The sequence below is a fragment of the Neoarius graeffei genome, chromosome 12 (assembly GCF_027579695.1).
Source record: "Neoarius graeffei isolate fNeoGra1 chromosome 12, fNeoGra1.pri, whole genome shotgun sequence".
NCBI classification, from domain to species: Eukaryota; Metazoa; Chordata; class Actinopteri; order Siluriformes; family Ariidae; genus Neoarius; species Neoarius graeffei.
The window spans coordinates 40,364,430-40,389,428 of NC_083580.1; the positions used below are offsets into that span (position 1 = coordinate 40,364,430).

At 42.3% G+C, this 24,999-nt stretch overlaps 1 protein-coding gene across 3 annotated transcripts in view; it reads left to right on the top strand.

Moving 5' to 3' along the window:
• The first annotated feature begins 215 nt into the window (after positions 1 to 215).
• LOC132895358 (prenylcysteine oxidase-like) overlaps positions 216 to 24,999 on the top strand; it is a 68,460-nt gene continuing 43,676 nt past the window's right edge. For 2 of the 3 annotated variants that reach the window (XM_060935894.1, XM_060935892.1), the window contains exons 1-3: positions 216 to 528; positions 774 to 980; positions 12,915 to 13,089. In XM_060935894.1, coding sequence (XP_060791877.1) covers positions 423 to 528; positions 774 to 980; positions 12,915 to 13,089 — 488 coding nt within the window. In that variant the 5' untranslated portion in view covers positions 216 to 422. Of the gene's footprint in view, positions 553 to 773; positions 981 to 12,914; positions 13,090 to 24,999 lie in introns of all 3 variants that reach the window. The other variant, XM_060935893.1, reaches the window with a different exon arrangement.

Genomic DNA, 24,999 nt, shown 5'->3' on the forward strand with positions numbered 1-24,999 from the left:
TGTTTAGTATATGTTTTGTATTGTATAAGAGCAGCAGCAAGCCTATAATCTGAATACGGACTTCGGTTTTACAGATATATAACTTGTATTCTCTAGTATGGACGATTGGTATGGGTATGCCATATTCTACAGAGAGGACTGGTGAAGTGCTATAGACAAAAATTGGCAAAACTTTTAGGAAGCATGACGTCATGACGCTACGGTCAGCGGAAACACGTGACTTTGACGCATTGGCGTGAATTGCTAAGCTGCTTCGCTTCTGATGATGTGAAACGTTTTGGAAACGATATTTCTACTCTGACATTGCAACATATGCACTACGGTCCGATGTGCCCGTGGATTCACATGAATTCCTCCTGCATGGCTGCGCTTCAGTAACGGACAGCACCTCTGCTTGTTAAACTCCCTGACTGTCTAGCGCCATGCTGCTGTACGCTTCAATAGGGTTGCTCTGTGTAATATGCGCTGGCCCAACCATGGGGGAATCAGGTTTTGTACAACTGGACAGCGCACCGCCTTCTAAAATCGGTAGGCTAGAATGAATGCACCATGGTGCGTATTGCAAATGCTAGCTAGCTAAAATAGCTAAGTATTAAATGGTTTCCTACAAGGCATAGGATGTAGTGCATGCCATATGTTGTGGAAACTAGTTTTATATTTCATACCCAAGGTAGTGCGCAAACAGAATGTTCAAATCTCAAATGAATCTTAACAAGGTATTAACAACTCAAAATGTTTGTGAAATCTCTATAAATGTTTATTTGTGGTTTAAGCTGTTATTGGTGGTGGAATCGGTGGAACCGCGACAGCGCATTTCCTACGGCAGCATTTCGGGCCGGAAGTGCGCATTGACGTGTTCGAGAAGCGGGAGGTCGGTGGTCGCTTGGCAACTGTCACTGTTAACAACCAAGTCTACGAAACTGGCGGCTCCATCATCCATTCCCTCAACTTACACATGCAGGACTTTATGAAGCAGCTAGGTCTGTACCTAACTGTCACTCTGTTTACCAATTAGAATTTACCACTGATCTGTCATCTCTTCTGATTTTATAGTAATATACAATATTCTATCCGCATTCACTGGATATGAGCAATCACACACTCTGATTGGCTCCACTACTACTAGGCTATCAGCTCATATACTATGAGTAGAGAAAAACAAAATGGTGGAGTGTTTTGTTGAACCAACCAAGAATTAAATAAAAACTCTACTTGAAAACAAAACCCCAAAAAATGCAACATATTTGATGGTAAGAATGTATTTTTTTAATTTTCAGGAATTATTATTATAGCATTTTTCACAAATTGCTACTGTCATTTCGCCAGTTTGTTTACATTCTTCATCTTTAAACATTACAATTTGTTGAATGTTTTGAGACTGGTTCAAAAGCTCAAAGAAGTTTGAAAATTACATCACTGTCCAAGGAAGAATTAAATAAATGTCTAAAGCTATTCTATACCTCGGCAAGACAGCACTTTCTACAAAAAAACAAACAAACAAAACACTATAGTCAATTCATGCAGCAACTGATAGGCTTTTAAAAAGTCAGCCTAAGCGGAAATTATTTTGTTGGACTTTTTGGATAAATTTTTTTATACATTGAATTTGCAAAAAATAAAAATGCTCTGTTTCTTAAAATCCAGTGAATGTGGATATAATAAAACAGTTATTCCACTCAATTTCATTGTGCATGGCTCGCCTCATTGACTATCAGCTCATGTACAACTCGATTTTGTGGAATAATTGTTTAATCTATAAAAAATTACACACAGGTGCATCTCAAAAAATTTGATTATTGTGAAAAAGCTATTTTTTCGTAAATTCATCCAAAAAGGTAAACTTGATGTATTCTACATTCATTACATATAAAGTGAAATATTTAAAGCATTTTTTGTTTTAATTTTAATGATTATGGCTTATAGCTCATGAAAATCAGAAATCTAGTATCTCAAATTATGATAATATTTCCTAAGATCAATCAAAAAAGGATTTACAATACAGAAATGTCCAACTTCTGAAAAGTATGTTCATTTATACACTCAGTACTTGGTTGGGGCTTCTTTACCACAAATTAGTGCATAAGTGTGGTGTGGCATGGAGGCGATCAGCCTGTGGCACTGCTGAGGTGTTGCTGAAGCCCAGGTTGCTTTGATAGTGGCCTTTAGCTCTTCTGTATTTTTGGGTCGGGTGTTTCTCATCTTCCTCTTGACAATACCCCATAGATTCTCTTTGGGGTTCAGGTCAAGTGAGTTGGCTGGCCGATCAAGCAAAGTAATATCCATCCATCCATTATCTGTAGCCGCTTATCCTGTACAGGGTCACAGGCAAGCTGGAGCCTATCCCAGCCGACTCTGGCTGAGAGGCAGGGTACACCCTGGCACATAGAGACAAACAACCATTCACACTCACATTCACACCTATGGTCAATTTAGAGCCACCAATTAGCGTAATCTGCATGTCTTTGGACTGTGGGGGAAACCGGAGCACCCGGAGAAAACCCACGCAGATACGGGGAGAACATGCAAACTCCACACAGAAAGGCCCTTGTCGACCACTAGGCTCAAACCCAGGACCTTCTTACTGTGAGGCGACAGTGCTAAGCACTACACCACCATGCCACCCCGCAGAAATAGCACAGTCAGCAAACCATTTGGTAGTAGTTTTGGCACTGTGGGCAGGTGCTAAGTCCTGCTGGAAAAGGAAATCTGCATCTCCATAAAGCTTGTCAGCAGATGGAAGCATGAAGTGCTGCAAAATCTCCTGATAGATGGCTACATTGACTTTGGACTTGATAAAACACAGTGGACCAACACCAGCAGATGACATCACAGCCCAAATCATCACAGACTGTGAAAACTTAATGCTGGACTTCAAACACCTTGGATTCTGTGCCTCTCCACTTTTCCTCCAGACTCGAGGACCTTGATTTCCAAATAAAATGCAACATTTACTTTCATCTGAAAAGAGGATTTTGGACCACTGAGCAACAGTCCAGTTCTTTCTCTCTTTAGCCCAGGTAAGATGCTTCTGACATTATCTTGGGTTCAGGACTGGCTTGATATGAGGAATGCGACAGTTGTAGCCCCTTTCCTGAAGCCATCTTTGCATGGTGGCTCTTGATGCACTGACACCAGCCTCAGTCCACTCCTTGTGAAGCTCTCCAAAGTTCTTGAATCAGCTTTTCTTGACAATCCTCTCAAGACTGCAGCCATTCCTGTTACTTGTGCACATTTTGCAGCCAGCCTTTTTAGCAATGACCTCCTTTGGCTTACAACCCGATTCCAAAAAAGTTGGGACAAAGTACAAATTGTAAATAAAAACGGAATGCAATAATTTACAAATCTCAAAAACTGATATTGTATTCACAATAGAACATAGACAACATATCAAATGTCAAAAGTGAGACATTTTGAAATTTCATGCCAAATATTGGCTCATTTCAAATTTCATGACAGCAACATATCTCAAAAAGTTGGGACGGGGCAATAAGAGGCTGGAAAAGTTAAAGGTACAAAAAAAGGAACAGCTGGAGGACCAAATTGCAACTCATTAGGTCAATTGGCAATAGGTCATTAACATGACTGGGTATAAAAAGAGCATCTTGGAGTGGCAGCGGCTCTCAGAAGTAAAGATGGGAAGAGGATCACCAATCCCCCTAATTCTGCGCTGACAAATAGTGGAGTAATATCAGAAAGGAGTTCGACAGTGTAAAATTGCAAAGATTTGAACATATCGTCATCTACAGTGCATAATATCATCAAAAGATTCAGAGAATCTGGAAGAATCTCTGTGCGTAGGGGTCAAGGCCAGAAAACCATACTGGGTGCCCGTGATCTTCGGGCCCTTAGATGGCACTGCATCACATACAGGCATGCTTCTGTATTGGAAATCACAAAATGGGCTCAGGAATATTTCCAGACAACATTATCTGTGAACAAATGTGAGTGTGAATGGTTGTCTGTGTCTGTCTCAGCCCTGTGATGACCTGGCGACTTGTCCAGGGTGTACCCTGCCTTTCGCCCGTAGTCAGCTGGGATAGGCTCCAGCTTGCCTGCGACCCTGTGGAACAGGATAAAGCGGCTAGAGATAATGAGATGAGATTATCTGTGAACACAATTCACCGTGCCATCCGCCGTTGCCAGCTAAAACTCTATAGTTCAAAGAAGAAGCCGTATCTAAACATGATCCAGAAGCACAGACGTCTTCTCTGGGCCAAGGCTCATTTAAAATGGACTGTGGCAAAGTGGAAAACTGTTCTGTGGTCAGACGAATCAAAATTTGAAGTTCTTTATGGAAATCAGGGACGCCATGTCATTCGGACTAAAGAGGAGAAGGACGACCCAAGTTGTTATCAGCGCTCAGTTCAGAAGCCTGCATCTCTGATGGTATGGGGTTGCATTAGTGCTTGTGGCATGGGCAGCTTACACATCTGGAAAGACACCATCACTGCTGAAAGGTATATCCAGGTTCTAGAGCAACATATGCTCTCATCCAGGCGACGTCTCTTTCAGGGAAGACCTTGCATTTTCCAACATGACAATGCTAAACCACATACTGCATCAATTACAGCATCATGGCTGTGTAGAAGAAGGGTCCGGGTACTGAACTGGCCAGCCTGCAGTCCAGATCTTTCACCCATAGAAAACATTTGGCGCATCATAAAACGGAAGATCCGACAAAAAAAAACTAAGACAGTTGAGCAACTAGAATCCTACATTAGACAAGAATGGGTTAACATTCCTATCCCTAAACTTGAGCAACTTGTCTCCTCAGTCCCCAGACGTTTACAGACTGTTGTAAAGAGAAAAGGGGATGTCTCACAGTGGTAAACATGGCCTTGTCCCAACTTTTTTGAGATGTGTTGTTGTTATGAAATTTAAAATCACCTAATTTTTCTCTTTAAATGATACATTTTCTCAGTTTAAACATTTGATATGTCATCTATGTTCTATTCTGAATAACGTATGGAATTTTGAAACTTCCACATCATTGCATTCCGTTTTTATTTACAATTTGTACTAGGGATGTTAACCGATGACCGTTTGACCGGTGGTTGACCGAATCAACGTCAACCGGTTAATTTTTTTTTTTGGTTGTCGGTTAAAAAAAAAAAATCAATCGTTTTGAAGCTGCTGATTTTGGAACGGAGAACCTGGAATTCTGTGTTGTAAACGCTTGGGGTATGCCATGCGGTGTAAGGACGACAGCTGACAAATCAGAAACACCCATTCAGTCATGTCCCGCCCCAGTTGAACACAGCTGCCACTCGGCGAAAGAAAAGTGTAGACACAGGCTTTTTAGCTTGCAAATTACTATTCTGTTTTTTTTTTTTTAAATTATTATTAGAAGGCACATCGAGTTTAGTCCTGCCTTGGCCAGTGCATTCTGAAAGTATGTTTCGGTCTGTAGCCAACAATGCATGTTATTGCAGATCATATCTCTCCACACAAACTAAAGGCGCAGATGCTGACTTTTTCACGGCTGAATCGTGCAGAGCTTTCTGATTTACTGTTTTCTTCTCATACTTCCTGTTTCATGGACTGTAACGGCATTTGCTCATTTAGTAATTTTAATACAGAATTTACTCTGATGAAATTATTCAGACACTCCAACGCCCCCCCCTTTAAAAAAAAAAAATCGGATCTGCACGATTCAGCCGTGAAAAAGGCGGCATCCGCCAAAAGGCGCGCCGGTTAACCGACTTTAACCGGCTAATGAGGCTCGGTGGTCGGTCAAATTTTTTTTTTTTAGTTTTCGCCATCCCTAATTTGTACTTTGTCCTACCTTTTTTGGAATCGGGGTTGTACTTTCCTTGTGGTGGGTATCGATGATCGTCTTCTGGACAACTGTCAAGTCAGCAGTCTTCCCTATGATTGTGGTTGTGTGTAATGAACGAGACCAAGAGATAAACGGTATTTATAATGTTTGAATAGTAATTTACTCTAACTCAATATGAAATATTCTCATATTTTGAGATTAAAAAAGTGGGTTTTTTTGCACTGTAGGCCATAATTATCAAAATAAAAATAGAAAAATGGTTGAAACATTTTAGTTTACATGTAATGAGCCTAGAATATATTAAATTTTCACTTTCTTAAATAACTGATGGAAAAATTTAACTTTTTTCACGGTATTCTAATTTTTTGGGATGCGCGTGTGTGTGTGTGTGTTACACAGTGGCATGAACATATGAAGTTTATCTTTGAGTGGTGAATGAAACACCAGAAGATAAACTTCATATCTTCATGCCACTGTGTAGTGTCCTTTATAGAATATAGACAAATCCACAAAAAATACACAAGCTAATCAAAAGAATTTTAATTTTGAATCGGTTCGCCATTTTGACAGCACGCGTCTTGTCAGTGGGAAAACATTGGGAGTGATGTCATCAGAGTGAAATATCAGAAAAAATGTCATTCAAATCCACGATGTATTTTGTATGAAAAATGCGAGTTTTTCAACTTGAGAAGATAAACTTCATATCTTAAAGCCATCATGTGATATGCTTTTTATTAAATAGACACAGTCACAAACAAAAATTACCCAAATTTATCACAACAATTCAGCGATATCCTCACAAGTGAGGATATTGGAAAATATGTCACAGTTGTGGTTCTTGATGTCCTGGATGGAGTTCATAAGAAAAATACGAGTGGCATATTTCCCAGTAAAATACTTGCCTCTGTAATACTTTTTTATATATACCGATTTTATTTAAAAAAAAAATATGGGTGGCACGGTTGTGTGGTTAGCACTGTCGCCTCACAGCAAGAAGGTTCTAGGTTCGAGCCCAGTGACTGATGGGGGGGGCCTTTCTGTATGGAGTTTGCATGTTCTCCCCGTGTCTGTGTGGGTTTCCTCCAGGTGCTCTGGTTTCTCCACAGGGTCATTCCATGTCAATTCACACACCTTCCCCAGTGACACCTCTTCAATTTGCCTGATATTTATTTTATTAGTGCCTTATGATGTCAAATGAAAGAATCCAAAATTTTAGCTTCCTAGCTCGAATGGTTTTTGAATTTTGGCCCTTCAAAGTTTGGGTGCCACGCCCACTTTTGGGGTCTGGGAATTGTACACTTAATTTGCAAGCATTTTTGGAGGCCCATATCTTTTGTTCTAAGGGGAATATAGACCTGTAAATTGCTATATCTATGTATTCTGGCCCTGTCTATCTGATTCTGCACCTAAAAATAGCACAAGTTTACTAACTTTAGAGACATTAACCCCTTAAAAATGGATTTTTTTAATGACACAAATTTTTTTTTGACATTTCAGGGGTCCATATCTTGGAAAGTTTTTATGTTGATGGGGTTTCAACTGATTTATCATCATATTTGGGAACTCTACTGTGTACTTAGAGAGTTTCAGGGCACTCAGAGCTTTGGTGGGGGTACAGGAGGGCCCCAAATATGGCTTCGGGACAAATCTACCATTTGGTACGCCCTACTTCAGGCCATTAGTTGGCCATGTGGGCACATGATGACTGGAATGAACCTTTAACCCTATCAACAGACATCTTTTATCAAACTTTTAAGCCAATAAAAACTTTGATTATCCAACTCCTTCAATATAAACTAAGCATTTGTATATGGTACTATTTTTGCATATTTTCTGAAAAATCCTAAGTCCAGAAAGTAGGTCAACTGTTGTTTTGACTGCCTATTCATGTTTAAGGTAGTAAAAGCACACCCATATAGTGATTTTAATCTATGGGAAGATTATTTATACCCAATACCCCATTAGTTATATTGACAATTACAAGGGATAAACCCTTTCCTGGCTGTTTCACGATGCTGGTTTTTTTACATTTGACACCTTTCCCTGTATCCAACCAAACTCTGATCACTATACACTTAATAGTTAAACGCATCTTTCAAACAGGAAAGGGAAAGATGCAAACAAGGGGATGATCCCAAGAAAAACATCCTGGTTGCTTTACTACATTTGTTCTGACATCTGATCTGGAAGTTAAACCTAGACTCATCAGGGTTTTTTTTTTTCAAGAAAAGGGGAAGGGGCCCTAAATTTTCCCCACATGAGTGGCTAGGGGCCCCTTCCCCTTTTCTTGAAAAAAAAAACAAACCCTGATGAGTCTAGGTTTAACTTCCAGATCGGATGTCAGAACGTCAGTAGTAAAGCAACCAGGATGTTTTTCTTGGGATCATCCCCTTGTTTGCATCTTTCCCTTTCCTGTTTGAAAGATGCGTTTAACTATTAAGTGTATAGTGGTCAAAGGGTTTATCCCTTGTAATTGTCAATATAACTAATGGGGTATTGGGTATAAATAATCTTCCCATAGATTAAAATCACTATATGGGTGTGCTTTTACTACCTTAAACATGAATAGGCAGTCAAAACAACAGTCGACCTACTTTCCGAACTTAGGATTTTTCAGAAAATATGCAAAAATAGTACCATATACAAATGCTTAGTTTATATTGAAGGAGTTGGATAATCAAAGTTTTTATTGGCTTAAAAGTTTGATAAAAGGTGTCTGTTGATAGGGTTAAAGGTTCATTTTAGTCATCATGTGCCCACATGGCCAACTAATGGCCTGAAGTAGGGCGTACCAAATGGTAATTTTGTCCCGAAGCCATATTTGGGGCCCTCCTGTACCCCCACCAAAGCTCTGAGTGCCCTGAAACTCTCTAAGTACACAGTAGAGTTCCCAAATATGATGATAAATCAGTTGAAACCCCATCAACATAAAAACTTTCCAAGATATGGACCCCCAAAATGTCAAAAAAATTGTCATTAAAAAATCCACTTTTAAGGGGTTAATATCTCTAAAGTTAGTAAACTTGTGCTATTTTTAGGAGCAGAATCTGATAGACAGGGCCAGAATACATAGATATAGCAATTTACAGGTCTATATCCCCCTTAGAACAAAAAATATGGGCCTCCAAAAATGCTTGCAAATTAAGGCCCTGTTTACATTATTTCGAATCAGCGGATCAGCAGATTAACGTTTTTAAAACGATTCGCGTGCACACAGCAACGCCAATACACGATTCGCGTGCACACAGCAACGCCAATACACGGATACGCTAATCACATGACTTAGATGGCACGTAAGTTGAAATGTGTAAATAAGCCTCAGTGCGGGTCAGCGCGTCCTCCTCAGTGGCTGCGCTCCAAATCACTCCGCCCTGAACAGCGAGTGCCCTCTGGAGGGTGCGCACTCCCCAGCCCTGCGCAGCTCACAGAGCGCGTGAGTGAAACGCATGAGCAGTGATTCGGGACTGAGCCGCTGTGTGTGTGATCCCAGTGCATATCGGGCATGCGCAAGTCACTCACCACTTGCAAGTGGAAGGATGGCAAGCCTAAAGACAATCATAACTACACAATGGGCAGTATTTGCAACTTACCATGAACAACATTAAGAATGACAAAGCAAAGCATTATATTCATACTTATATACTCTTTAATGCAAAACAAAAAGGTGATACAAGGCGGAAACAATAGCAGGAAGTGAAGTCCGCGCAGTTTTTCAGCAGTCGCGTCACATGACCAATGTAGCATGACCAACGCCAGCGAATCAGGAAGGTGGATGTCACACTGACGTTGTCCAATGACGACGTCAGCTAGAGCTCAGCACTGTGTTTCCTCGTTCCTCAATGTTTACACAGCAACGGTTCAGATACGAACTGGGTTGAATACGTGGGCCCTGGCGGATTCAAGTTGTTCCGCCTGTGGAGTCGTTTCCCGGCGTTTTAATGTGCACGGACAGTGCATCCGCGACGAAAACGAGACAGATACGGTCTAATGTAAACACCACCTAAGTGCGCAATTCCCGGACCCCAAAAGTGGGCATGGCACCCAAACTTTGAAGGGCCATAACTCAAAAAACTTTCGAGCTAGGAAGCTAAAATTTTGGATTCTTTCATTTGACATCATAAGGCACTAAGAAAATAAAAATAAGGCAAATTGAAGAGGTGTCACTGGGGAGGTTTTGGGCATTTGTGTGAATTGACATGGAATGACCCCACAGTCCAAATACATGCAGGTTAGGTTAATTGGTGGCTCTAAATTGACCGTAGGTGTGAATGGTTGCTTGTCTCTATGTGTCAGCCCTGTGATGATCTGGCGACTGTCCAGGGTGTACCTCGCCCATAGTCAGCTGGGATAGGCTCCAGCTTGCCTGTGACCCTGCACAGGATAAGTGGTTACAGATATATATTAGGGTGCATCAGTTGCCCCCTAAAAATGAAAAGTTCCTCCGATCATGATGCATTTTTGTTTTTATGTTCCTTTTGGTAAGAAAACACACTGGGTGAAATATTTTGACAAAATTCAAAAGTTTAATGGGGGCACCAGGAGCTCAAAGTTATGGAAAAAGCTGCTATTTTATGACTTTTATGACAAAATTTCGATCACTTTTCATGAAACATTATGGCACCTTATAGAGTATACCAAATATCTTAGATGCACATTTTTAGTACATATTCTAAATATATTATCAAGCACAGTTTGAGTTTTAGCTGTTCATTGAATCATTGTTCAACTACTTTTAAACAATACAAATGTATTATGAATCACATTAATGCTTCTCAATGCCTTGCAAAGGTTCTTAACATGATCTCTGGGTCACAAGAAATCAATAAATGGAGTCCAACATTGTGATTCAAACCTTACGCGAAAACATAAAATAAGCTTTTTTTGGCAAAAAATGAACCTCAGGGTGCCACCATTAGACTTTTGAATATGGTCAAAAATTTTACAGTATGTCTTTATTGGTGAAAAGGAACACCCAAACAATAATGCATCAGATTTTATGAAAGTGAGGGCAACTGATGCACCCCTAAAATAAATATATATATATATTAGTGTGTGTGTGTGTGTGTGTTGTGGCTAATACAGCATATTTTTATCTTTTGGAATATAAAAATTTATTGAAATAGGCACACAAAACCCCTTCACATGGGGTCTTTACCAATTTAATTTTACCTTATTGCTCTCAAAACATCTTGTACTCTCACATACAAATATTCATGCAAGATCTTCTGTTGAAAATGTCCATCCATCCATTATCTGTAGCCGCTTATCCTGTACAGGGTTGCAGGCAAGCTGGAGCCATTCCCAGCTGACTATGGGCAAGAGGCGGGGTACACCCTGGTCATTGCAGGGCTGAAACATAGACACAAACAATTCACACTCACACCTATGGTCAATTTAGAGCCACCAATTAGCCTAACCTGCATGTCTTTGGACTGTGGGGGAAACCAGAGCACCCGGAGAAAACCCACATAGACACGGGGAGAACATGCAAACTCCACACAGAAAGGCCCTCGTCGGCCACTGGGCTCGAACCCAGAATCATCTTGCTGTGAGGCGACAGTACGAACCACTACACCACCATGCCGCCCTGTTGAAAATGTCATATTACTGTTTAAATAAAGATTCTTCTAACTACCAAGTTACTGTTCTAACTTGCCCTCATAGGAATTATGACCAGAGATGTTTCCTTTCAAAGTATCCTGTGTATTTGAGATTACACAAGTGTTTCTGGATGGCCTCAGAAACATCCATTCAGCAGAAAATCACTAATGTGAGCCGTTTCATGTTTGACAATGTTATGCACACATTTCAGAATTATAGAAACAGAATAACTGTCATGTTTGAGTGTTTTCAGATAAAGTACCGCAAGGACTGTTGGATGTCAAAAACCGCACATTGATATCTGCAATAATAAAAATTTGACAGCAATGAATGTGAGTCAAAATTTCTACAATTTCATGGATTGTTTTTTGTCTCATTTTTTTCAATGAGGAAAGTTGTACATTTTCTGTATTGTAATATAATATGATTTCAACTTATTGGATGCACTGTTTGTGCTAATATTTCTTCATCTTTCAAGCTGAAGTACACCATTTTGTTGCAAAATATACATTTTGTTGGACCACACATGAAATGTCTGCAGTGTGACAGATTTACTTTTGAGATATTTTCTGTAAAATTTGTCAAGCTTATGATGTCAAATTTGCATTTAATATCTAGTTTATAATTAATTTCTCATTTACAAAGTGTCCAGATGGGGAAAAAACCAAACATGTTCACAATATAACTTCCTAATACTACTGAAGTATGATTTCAAAATGACAATCTCCATAGTGTCCCCCCCCCCCCCCCCCCCCCACCACACACACACACACACACAATGCTGGGAGACATACAATGAGCTCAGTACAATAACTATGAAGGTTCTTTAGTAACAGCACAATATGTCTATATGGTACTTGGAATGTCTTGCTGAATTACAAAATGCAGGACAATTAACTCACTTGTAGTGTCCGTAGCCCACCTGCAGTGTCCGTAGGCCCCATGTTATACATGCAAGAGTCAATTACATAAAAAGCTACAGGCAACTTATTGAAGTAATCAGGAAAAATCACTCATTTTCTCTGTATGTGACACAGAAATAAATACACAAGGAACTTTTTTCATGATATTTGGAAGATTTAATTACAGTTCAAAACACCACATGCCAAGGATTCTGATCTTGCTAGAGTTAAAACAAAGTATTGGGATAGTATTGCTTTTAAAAATTGTAGACCTGAATATTATTAGTTCACCAGAACATGAAAAACATGTATCACATGTACAAAGTAATATGGCAAAATGTAGTGTCCGTAGGCCCCTGATAGTGCCGTAACTTGAATGTATGTAACTTTTTTTGCTATTGAAGATATTAGTGAGAAAAATTTTACAGGTATATATAAGACATAATTTGTGGCAATATACCATAGGTTTTTGCTGGAAAGGACATGGTCAATTTTTGGCCCTCAGTGAGACATGTTTGGTACACATTAGTGATTTTCTGCTGATTGCTCTTGATGAGGAAATTAAAGTTGAGGATAATGTCATTGATCTAGTCCATGACATTGATCCATATTACACTGTTTTACTGTACTAGGGCTGAAGTATCGAAGGAGTGTGGCAGGCAAGATGGCCGTGTTTAATGGTAAGGAGTTCATACTGGAAGAGACTGACTGGTACTTGCTGGACCTGTTCCGCCTGTGGTGGCGTTATGGCATCAGCTTTATCCGGATGCAGATGTGGGTGGAGGAGATCATGGAGAAATTCATGAGGTGAGGAATAGCACTTTTTTACTGAACGGAGCAGCTCAGCATGGCTCCAGACCCAGGACTATCCATATCTTGATTGAGTTTCTCATCACATAATACTGCCTGTGAAAGAAGATATTTCCTGTAGGTTGTCAGGTTGTGATAGGCATGAATAGTAAAAATATTTTGAATTAAGCGTGGTAAATCTGATTTGATGTTAAAATGTGCGTGCAGCAAATGCAGCTAGATGTGCCAGTAACTGAAAGAAAATAGAGTATTTTAAAAAAGTTTTAGTGCAACCATCTAATCCTTTTTGTTACTACATTTTATGCCTGAAATATCCCCCACCTAGTGGCAGAGGCATAAAAATGAGTTGTGTATTTTCAGTGGCAGAATCTCAAGTAGACTATGCATGTAGAGCAGGTAAAGCGCAGCTCCATTAAGCTATACCCTGTGTGGGGAACAATACAACAGAAAATTGTGATTTGGAGAAAACTGTTATTTAAACAGGGAAAATTGAGCAGAAAAGCGATTTTAGCCAGAGATATTATCAGGATGATTCTGTGGTTATTCCATTTGACTAGTTGATGGTCTATGCTACAAACCCCATTTCCAGAAAAGTTGGGCTATTTTCCAAAATGCAATAAAAACAGAAATCTGTGATTTGTTAATTCACATGAACCTTTATTTAAAGGGTATACGCAGTGAAAAATAAACAGAGGCTAGAAATATTACACATTTTGCACAAACACATTTTGACTGCTCTGTGTCACATAAAGCAATGCTTTAAAATTATTTTGTATTCCTGCTCACTTAAGTTCCACTTAAGGGTGCAGCCATATTGCCATTTTGAGGGTGGCGTCAAAGGTCAGCATGACGAATCGTTAATAGGTTTCCTGTATATTGATGGGCTGTCTGCTACTCACACTGCAATGTAGCTGGATATACAAAACATTGTTGAAAAATGGTGGAGTGCGAAGCCTATGGTTGCAAAAATAATAAACGTGATAAAAAGGGAAGGCATTTTTTTGTGTTCCATTGCCAACAGCCGAGCAACGTAAATGACTTACTATAAAGTGGCTACACAACTTGAGAATAGGTCACACTTTAGAAACACTCTCCTTGGGGAGAAATTCTGTTGTTTGTGAGGACCATTTTAAGCCCAGTTGCTTTGAAAGGAATCCACATGTTGAGCTCTTGGGCTACACAGGTCATGTCAAACTCAATGCTCTGCCAAAAATATTCCAACGCCGTCTACGGAAAAGGGATTTAGGCCATGCAAGCCAATTATCTAGAATAGTATAGACATTCAAAGCTAATATATTTGTGTGCGCGTATATATGTGTGTGTGTGTGTGTGTGTGTATATAGGTATTGCCAAAAAGTGGAGCTCCTGATGAGTGTAACATCCATCCATTATCTGTAACTGATTATCCTGTGCAGGGTCGCGGGCAAGCTGGAGCCTATCCCAGCTGACTATGGGCAAGAGGCGGGGTACACCCTGGACAAGTCGCCAGGTCATCGCAGGGCTGACACATAGAGACAAACAACCATTCACATTCACACCCATGGTCAATTTAGAGTCACCAATTAGCCTAACCTGCATGTCTTTGGACTGTGGGGGGAAACCCACACAGACACGGGGAGAACCTGCAAACTCCACACAGAAAGGCTCCCGTCGGCTGCTGGGCTTGAACTCAGAACCTTCTTGCTGTGAGGCGACAGTGCTAACCACTACACCACCGCGCCGCCTGAGTGTAACATTTGTTAGTCAATAATCCCACGTTATTTGTTAAAGCAAATTAAAAATAAGCGCTGGATAAAAACCTATCTACTTTATGTAAATAAAGATACAAATTTCATTGTCCGGTGGTCAAGTGATTGAGATATGTTGCCTTGCACTTACAATCGGGTTCACTAGTCACAAAAGCCATCAAAAATCAGGTCGATGCATTACCATGTTCTCTTCAGTGTGGAGCGTTCCACTCTATCAATTCACACTTGGCTTTGTACTGTTACTCGTCTGTATGTAGACCATATAAACTATTGTAGAACATTGCATGTCTATACCTGTATTCACACACGCAATAAATAAATAGGCTTTATAGCTAGTATGGACACACACTGAGTTTCTATATATAATTAGCTGCTTACCGATTTGCGAGTTCTCCATCTGGTGCTCTCCCTCTCACATCAGGCTACCATGCTATCATGGTACAGGCTGTCATGGTCTGTATTATAGGCCATTTCCAGTGCAGGCTTGTGTGCAAGATATGTTTCCAAACCAGATTTATCAGTGAAACAGTTCAGTGACTTTGCCTGTATTGTATTGCATAAAAGTTTGATCTTTACAACAAACACATTCAATGTCAGTTTTCTGTTTGGCACACTTTTTAAATTGGCACCAGATCGCTGCCAAACCTTTTGACCTGCCTTTCTGACTTTGAACTTGCAAAGCACCACCAGTTTCATCATTAGAATCATATGATGATTTGCTGCTGAAATCATTTACCAGATGCGGATAGTCCTTTTTTCCAGGTTTATACAAATATCCGGTTTCTCTGCTGTCCATACTGACTTGAAGATAACTCTTTTAAATCTGAGTAAATTCAGGCTAACATCCAATACTTAACAGCCAATATTTACATCAGCTACATTTAATTTCTGGTACCTGGATATCAACGACTTGATGTCACATCCTGGAAGCCATATTGGTTGCCCATGTGCAATAAAACTTCACGTGCTGTTGGACTTTTAAGCACTTAAAGCTACTTATGAGAGCTAATCAGGTGGGTGCACTTATGTGCATTATTATAATTAGGGCTTGTATTACTGATATCAATTGATTGATGTTTAGATGCTGTACCAGTATCCTGATAAATGTACAAAGAAAAGAGTTGCAATAGTTTTACTGATCAGCTAAATTGCATTTTGTAAATATGAACAAAGTTAGAACTTGATTCCTGCAGTACACTCAAAAAAGTTGGGACAAAGGCAAAATAAGACTGAAAAGTTTATAGGATATTCAAGTAACTCCATTTTGGAAGATTCCACAATAAGCAGTTTAATTGGTAACAGGTGAGGGTATCATATTTGGGTGTAAAAGGAGCATGCACCAAAGGCTCAGGCTTTGCAAGCAAGGATGGGTTGTGGCTCACCCCTTTGTGCCAAAATTTGTGAGAGAATTGTTAGTCAATTCAAAAAGAACATTTCTCAACACAAGATTGCAGAGAATTTACAGTGGTGCTTGAAAGTTTGTGAACCCTTTAGAATTTTCTATATTTTTGCATAAATATGACCGAAGCAACATCAGATTTTCACACATGTCCTAAAAGTAGATAAAGAGAACCCAGTTAAACAAATGAGACAAAAATATTATACTTGGTAATTTATTTATTGAGGAAAATGATCCAATATTACATATCTGTGAGTGGCAAAAGTATGTGAACCTCTAGAATTAGCAGTTAATTTGAAGGTAAAATTAGAGTTAGGTGTTTTCAATCAATGGGATGACAATCAGGTGTGAGTGGGCACCCTGTTTTATTTAAAGAACAGGGATCTATCAAAGTCTGATCTTCACAACACGTTTGTGGAAGTGTATCATGACACGAACAAAGGAGATTTCTGAGGATCTCAGAAAAAGCGTTGTTGATGCTCATCAGGCTGGAAAAGGTTACAAAACTATCTCTAAAGAGTTTGAACTCCACCAATCCACAGTCAGACAGATTGTGTACAAATGGAGGAAATTCAAGACCATTGTTACCCTCCCCAGGAGTGGTCGACCAACAAAGATCACGCCAAGAGCAAGGTGTGTAATAGTTGGCGAGGTCACAAAGGACCCCAGGGTAACATCTAAGCAGCTGAAGGCCTCTCTCACATTGGTTAATGTTCATGAGTCCACCATCAGGAGAACACTGAACAACAATGGTGTGCATGGCAGTGTTGCAAGGAGAAAGCCACTGCTCTCCAAAAAGAACATTGCTGCTTGTCTGCAGTTTGCTAAAGATCACGTGGACAACCCAGAAGGCTATTGGAAAAATGTTTTGTGGACGGATGAGATCAAAATAGAACTTTATGGTTTAAATGAGAAGCATTATGTTTGGAGAAAGGAAAACACTGCATTCCAGCATAAGAACCTTATCCCATCTGTGAAACATGGTAGTATCATGGTTTGGGCCTGTTTTGCTGCATCTGGGCCAGGACGGCTTGCCATCATTGATGGAACAATGAATTCTGAATTATACCAGCGAATTCTAAAGGAAAATGTCAGGACATCTGTCCATGAACTGAATCTCAAGAGAAGGTTGGTCATGCAGCAAGACAACGACCCTAAGCACACAAGTTGTTCTACCAAAGAATGGTTAAAGAAGAATATAAGTTAATGTTTTGGAATGGCCAAGTCAAAGTCCTGACCTTAATCCAATCGAACTGTTGTGGAAGGACCTGAAGCAAGCAGTTCATGTGAAGAAACCCACCAACATCCCAGATTTTAAGCTGTTCTGTACGGAGGAATAGGCTAAAATTCCTCCAGGCCGGTGTGCAGGACTGATCAACAGTTACCAGAAATGTTTAGCTGCAGTTACTGCTGCACAAGGGGGTCACACCAGATACTGAAAGCAAAGGTTCACATACTTTTGCCACTCACAGATATGTAATATTAGATAATTTTCCTCAATAAATAAATGACCAAGTATAATATTTTTGTCTCATTTGCATACATGTCAACCTTTGTTCAATCAAACCTGTATAACCAACCTCCAAAATCCGTATTTCCCTTATAAAATCCGTATAAGATGCAAATTAAAATAATTTACCTAAAATTTGAATGATAACAATGATTGTAGCGGTTCAGTATTGGTGGGTGGAGCACAGGGGACGGCAGGACAGAGATCAGGTTCAAAATAGCGTTTATTGCTACACTTTTCAGTTTCCCAATTCTGAACTCGAACAGACACACACACACATGACTGACGTCTTGTTCAGGGATCCTTTCTGTTCTCGTTCTCCCTCCTTATATAGGGCGCGGTCACTGGGAAGACACACAAACACAGGTTAATTGCTCTCAGATGTAGTGATTCTGCCACTTACCTTCCCTGACTCCGCCCTCCTGTCACAGACCGGCGCTTGACCACACCCCCGCTGCCACATACCCCCACCGCCCGACTCAGGCCGGGCGGCTGTCCGGCCTGCAGCCGACTCCCCCCCCCCCCCCCCCCCCCCCTTGACGGGAGAGGAAGTCCACCACGACCATCTGCGCCCCCGGCCTGTGGACCACCTTGAAATTAAAGGGTTGGAGTGCCAGATACCAACGGGTGATCCACGCGTTGGCATCCTTCATGCGGTGGAGCCACTGGAGGGGCGTGTGGGCCGAACAGAGGGTGAAAGGGCGCCCCAGCAGGTAGTACCGGAGGGCGAGGACCACCCACTTGATGGCCAGACACTCTTTCTCTATGGTGCTTACCTAGATGACATCATCATCTATAGTAATGACTGGCCGAGGCACCTCGAACATCCTCGGCCAGTCATTACTATACATGATGATGTCATCTAGGTAAGCGGCTGCATACATGGCGTGGGGGCGGAGGACCCTGTCCATCAGCCGCTGAAATGTAGCGGGCGCCCCAAACAGCCCAAAAGGAAGTCTGACGAATTGGTGTAATCCGAACGGTGTGGAAAAGGCCGTTTTTTTCTCGGGATAGAGGAGTCAAGGGGATCTGCCAGTATCCCTTTGTCAGATCCAGTGTCGAATAAAAGCGAGCCGTGCCTAGTCGATCGAGCAACTCGTCAATCCGAGGCATTGGGTACGCATCAAATTTAGACACCGCGTTGACTTTTCTATAGTCCACACAGAACCGGACCGACCCGTCGGCCTCGGGTACCAAGACCACTGGGCTGCTCCAGTCAATGTGGGACTCCTCGACGATGCCCATTTTGAGCATGGCCTCGAGTTCTTCCCGAACCACCTTTTTTTTGTGTTCGGGTAGCCTGTAAGGGCGGCTACGCGCTACCACCCCCGGGGGTGTCTCTATGTGGTGCTCCTATGAGGTTAGTGCGACCGGGCAGGGGCGAGAACACATCCGAAAACTCGGTCTGCAACTGGGCGATCTCCGCGAGTTGGGTCGGGGAGAGGTGGTCTCCACAGGGGACCGGAGGGATACCCGACGCTAATGCCTGGAGGGATACCCGACGCTAATTTGAACCTCCGGCCCCAGCTCCGCCTTCTCCGGAACCACCGACACCAAAGGGTAGCTGTGAACATCCCCGTGCACACACAACACCTTCACCCCCTGTGCTCCCCCCAATGCCTTGTTTTGCACCAGGCTTTGGTGAATTGAGGTCTGATTACAACTGGAATCCACCAACGCCTGATATGTATCCCCTTTGATACTCACCGGTATGCGATACACTCCGGCCCGATCGAGGGCGGCTTCTGGCGCATCGGGGATCCAAACCACCGCGCCCACCTCCATTGCCGTGCACTGTTGTTGGAGGTGGCCCGGTTCCCCGCAGCGCCAGCAAACCGGCCCGGGCTTCCTCTCTGCACCGGTGTTCTGGGGCTCACTCACCTGAGGGGGGGGAGAGACAGACACAGAAGGGAGAAACGGGAGGGCACCGTGGGTGCGGCGGGCCGGCCCCCGCGGTGGGGGAATGGGGCGGGCCCCCGCGGTGGGGGAATGGGGCGGGGACGGGACACAGGAGGAGAGAGAGAAGAGAAGAGGCGGTCTGCTGTCCTGCCGCCGGAACACCTGCCAAATGGTCCTCCGCCAGCTCGATGGCCTGATCCAGCGACGCCGGGCGGTGGCACTGGACCCACTCTGCGGTTCCTGCTGGCAAGTGCGCGACGAACTGCTCCAGCACCACCTGATCGACGATCTCCTCGGCGTCGCGGTTGTTGGCCCTCAGCCACCGCCAGCAGGCGTCCCGGAGTTGCTGGCCAAACCCGAACGGCCGGCCGACTTCCTCCAAGCGCAAGGCGTGGAAGCACTGGTGCTGCTGTTCCGGGGTGCGCCCCATGCGCTGGAGGACGGCCCGGCGGAGGTCCGCGTAGGCCAGCCGGCGGTCGGCGGGGAGCTGTAGCACGGCCAGCTGCACCTCTCCCATTAGCAGGGGAAGGAGGCGCGCCGCTCCATCGGCCACCCCGAGGCCTCTGCGACTTGCTCGAAGAGCGTGATAAAAGCCTCGGGGTCGTCCTGCGGGCCCATCTTGGTTACGGTGAGGGGGGGACGGGCCCGCGGTGGGAGCGCTGATGGCCCCCGCCGACGCGAGGAGGTGCCGGAACGCCTCCCGATCTTCTTGCTGGGCCAGCCTCCCGATCTTCTTGCTGGGCCAGCACCCCGATCTTCTTGCTGGGCCAGCACCAGGGCCTTGAAGCGCCGTTCTTGTTCCTTGCGGAGGGTGACTAGCGCCTGGTGCTGGCTTTGCTGGGCCTTGGCGAGGGTGTGGACCAGGTCAGCGAACGGGGAGGACTCCATGGAGCTGATCGGCCAAGTCAAAGTCCTGACCTTAATCCAATCGAACTGTTGTGGAAGGACCTGAAGCAAGCAGTTCATGTGAAGAAACCCACCAACATCCCAGATTTTAAGCTGTTCTGTACGGAGGAATAGGCTAAAATTCCTCCAGGCCGGTGTGCAGGACTGATCAACAGTTACCGGAAATGTTTAGCTGCAGTTACTGCTGCACAAGGGGGTCACACCAGATACTGAAAGCAAAGGTTCACATACTTTTGCCACTCACAGATATGTAATATTAGATAATTTTCCTCAATAAATAAATGACCAAGTATAATATTTTTGTCTCATTTGCATACATGTCAACCTTTGTTCAATCAAACCTGTATAACCAACCTCCAAAATCCGTATTTCCCTTATAAAATCCGTATAAGATGCAAATTAAAATAATTTACCTAAAATTTGAATGATAACAATGATTGTAGCGGTTCAGTATTGGTGGGTGGAGCACAGAGGACAGAGATCAGGTTCAAAATAGCGTTTATTGCTACACTTTTCAGTTTCCCAATTCTGAACTCGAACAGACACACACACATGACTGACGTCTTGTTCAGGGATCCTTTCTGCTCTCGTTCTCCCTCCTTATATGGAGCACTTGCATGTGACGTCATAGCTGATCCAGATTGTGACAGACGCCATCTTGTCGGTCAAACGCCATATTTCTGCCTTCTACTTCTACTTCTGCTTTTACTTCTACCTTTTCTTCTGGAAAACCCTACTATATACAATTCTACTACAACGGCTGCGGCTCCAAGCTCTCCCTACCTGTGCACGTTTTTTATGTTTTTTGTGTGTATTTTTGCGTGTTGTTTGTCTGTACCGGACTTCAATATCCACTACAACTGTATGGACTTACTGGACATGGGTTTCCAGCAGAAAATGACGGTTTGTAGCGATTTCCATTGCATGCACAACATTCCGGACGAGATAGCGAGACCAGCGGGGTCTCCGTGGATTGTTCTCAGAAGCAAAGCGAAGGAGGCGGCGCCGGGAGTGGAAGCAAAAGCGAGGCTGCAGAGCCGGCCTGTTGACTAAGCTCAGAAAATAGCCACTCAAACCTCCACTGCTAAGCCTCTATCTCTCCAACGCCAGATCCATGGTAAACAACACGGACGATTTGGAATTACAGCTGGAATTATCTTATTCTATTCTATAATCGGCTGGTCAGTGCTATACTCAATACTTAAGTGACTTACCCATCCAATGAGGATTCTTGTTTACAAGATGCCACATCTGAGTCACTGACAAATCCTGAATTTCTGTAAAGATGACTGTCCAGAGATTTATAAGCACGCAGTGCTTCACCACTGAACAGCGAGGGAAAGTTAATGAGGTAATTATACACGTCTGGGTATTCCGCTGGCAGTTCAAAATCCGGTCGTGAAAACTCCGTCCGGTAAGCCATAAGGGTCACTAATCTGTAGATCGTTTATTTTAGACATACATCTAGTTATCTGTTCATTAGAAAAATGAGCCGTGTAGTCAGTCGGTTGAAATTGATCCATTCTGTACACGAGTGCAGCAGTATTCAGCGGTGTTTTTTACCGACAAGATGGCGGCTGTGTACTTTCCGGTCACGTGACTGCAAGATCTCTATAGGGCGTGGTCACTGGGAAGACACACAAACACAGGTTAATTGCTTTCAGGTGTAGTGATTCTGCCACTTACCTTCCCTGACTCCGCCCTCCTGTCACAGACCGGCGCTTGACCACGCCCCCGCTGCCACAATGATATATCCAAGTTACTTTTTATTCAATATTAATAACAATAAACCTTCAGAATGAATACAAAGCTCCAATGTTCGACAAAAACACAAAGTGTCACTCTAATGTTCTGAATTGTACTCCATGACAGCTTTTTTTTAGCAGTCTGCACCAATACCTCACGAGGCTGCATGTCACAGCAAGTGTCTGTGTTGATCTTGCCGGAGTGCCCATTCAGAATCTTTTCAGTCGCTAGTAAAAGTCGCTCAGGTGGAAATGTTACTTCCCGGTTGGCGGGATTCTCGCAATGGGGTGTACGCATGATCAGAAGTGGAACGAAGTCTCGCTACCACAAGATAACGCGCGATTTCATAAGACTCTTTACTGGCTGTCAGTGCTTTCTGTAGTGTACAGTACGTTTGTAAATGTTATGCGCTCTTTTATCATCGTGGGAATTGATTATAGCTCTAAATAAATATTGAAGTTTTTTTAGAGAATCCGTATAACTTTATTTGTATGCCCGTATACTACGTTTATTGAATCAAATCCGTATAAAATACAGACATTCCTTATAGGTTGACATGTATGCATTTGTTTAACTGGGTTCTCTTTATCTACTTTTAGGACTTGTGTGAAAATCTGATGATGTTTTAGGTCATATTTATGCAGAAATATAGAAAATTCTAAAGGGTTCACAAACTTTCAAGCACCACTGTAGGTCTTTCAAAATCTACAGTACATAATATTGTGAAAAGATTCAGGGAATTTGGAGACATCTTAGTGTGTGAAGGGCAAGGTTGGAAACCACTGTTTAATGTGTGTGACCTTTGAGCCCTCAGGCAGCACTGCCTGAGAAACCATCATGCTAATGTGACAAATATAGCCACATGGGCTCAGGAGTACTTTGGAAAAACCATCGTCACTTAGAGGTGCTGACTGCAAAGTCATCTGAAATTTAAAATTTTATTTTTATTGTATGTGGCATTTTCCTCTGTCTCACAAGAACGATATCATGCAGACGAGATGTGATCATTTTGATGTGCTGAGGGTCGCTTTTCTCCGTTTTGGGACCATTTTCCTACCTGTTGTGGTAAACAGTATGGCCCTACGGAAATAGCCAAACGCGAGGAGCTTTTTTTTTTCCTTTTTTTTTTTGAATGCAAAGAGCTTTAACTAATTAGCATAACTATGGAATTGCATCGCACCAAGATGGCGATGCACGGAATACATTGTGCCGATTAAAAATTTAGATTATACCAGCAAATCGCGTTACATCCAAAAGCTGAAAATGCAGACATCACAGATCCATATAATTTACCTACAAATGTATTTATTTATTCTGCCCACTGCATTCTGTGTGTGCGTGTGTCGCACCATGTGTGAGTGTCGCACCATGTGCGCGTTCACTGCTTCAGGTTTGGTTAAATGCAGAGGAGGAATTTTGCTGTGCTTGAGTAGATGTGACAAAAATAAGGGCTCAAAATAATTAGTTTTTCTTTTGTTTCAGACATGTAAAAGCTTTTTTACCTTTACTTGACATGTTTCGACGGTGTAACTTCCGTCTTCATCAGAGGGTTGCTCTGATGAAGACGGAAGTTACACTGTCGAAACATGTCAGGTAAAGGTAAAAAAGCTTTTACATGTCTGAAACAAAAGAAAAACTAATTATTTTGATTTAAGAAGAAGACATAATGAACGTAATATATTTAAAAATAAGGGCTTCTTCTTCTTACCGTACCGACAAATGTATTTATTCCACTTGAAAATTGTATGGCAAACCAGCTACTGGATTTGGGACACTATGACATCCTGAACTATTTAGTATTTGGGACTTCTAAATACACTGAAGATGCTAAAGGCAGACAAAAGTACAGATGCCTACCAATATTTCAAGGCAGGTTTCGTGCATGCCAGAATGTTATGGGAAATTCCTGATAAAGAAAAACACCTTATGACAAAGGTAAGCTCAAACGTGGACTTCTAATAGTAATAAACAAGCCAGGGCATAGATCTAGCATTATTTTATGATGTTTAGCCTTGTCTACATTATCAGTACGTAACAAATATGCTGTTAATCTAGCCAAGCATTAGGTCTTATAAAATATATCGCATCCAAAGCCCACATCCAGTAACATTTTAATGTTACACAGAGCTTTCACACTAACCTGATATAAAATGTTTTCCACACAAACAGCAGTGTTTTTGTTGACATCCAGTCTTCTCGTTTCACTGCAGCTTGCCATTTTTCTCGTCCTTCTGGGTTCGCCGGGAAGCAGTGAAAAGTTAAACCGGGCTCATCTCTATATCTGTTATTACAACCAAAAGCACTACAGGTCTCTGGCATTGTTGTGTGTGTGTGTGTGTGTGGCCGCCTTTTTTTTAAATTTTTTTAAAAAAAGATGTAACCTCTACATGTTTATCTGTAGATGTTTACTGAATTGGGCTTACAGTGACCCGCGTACACTTGTGCCAGTCGTTGTCAAGCACAAAGCTTGGCCGGATAAACAAATCCGCAGTTATGATGACATCACGTGAAAGGCCCCTATAACTCTATACTTGTTTACCGTGGAGTCAAGCCCATGCATTCTAAGACTAAGATAGCTGAGCACTAGCTAGAATGATTTCGTTATCTGTCCAGAAAAATGACGTGTCCTCTAACCTTGCTCCATCTTGCAGTTGCACTCACGAGGCAGGCTTTTCTTTTTTTTTCTGCTGGCTTTTAGC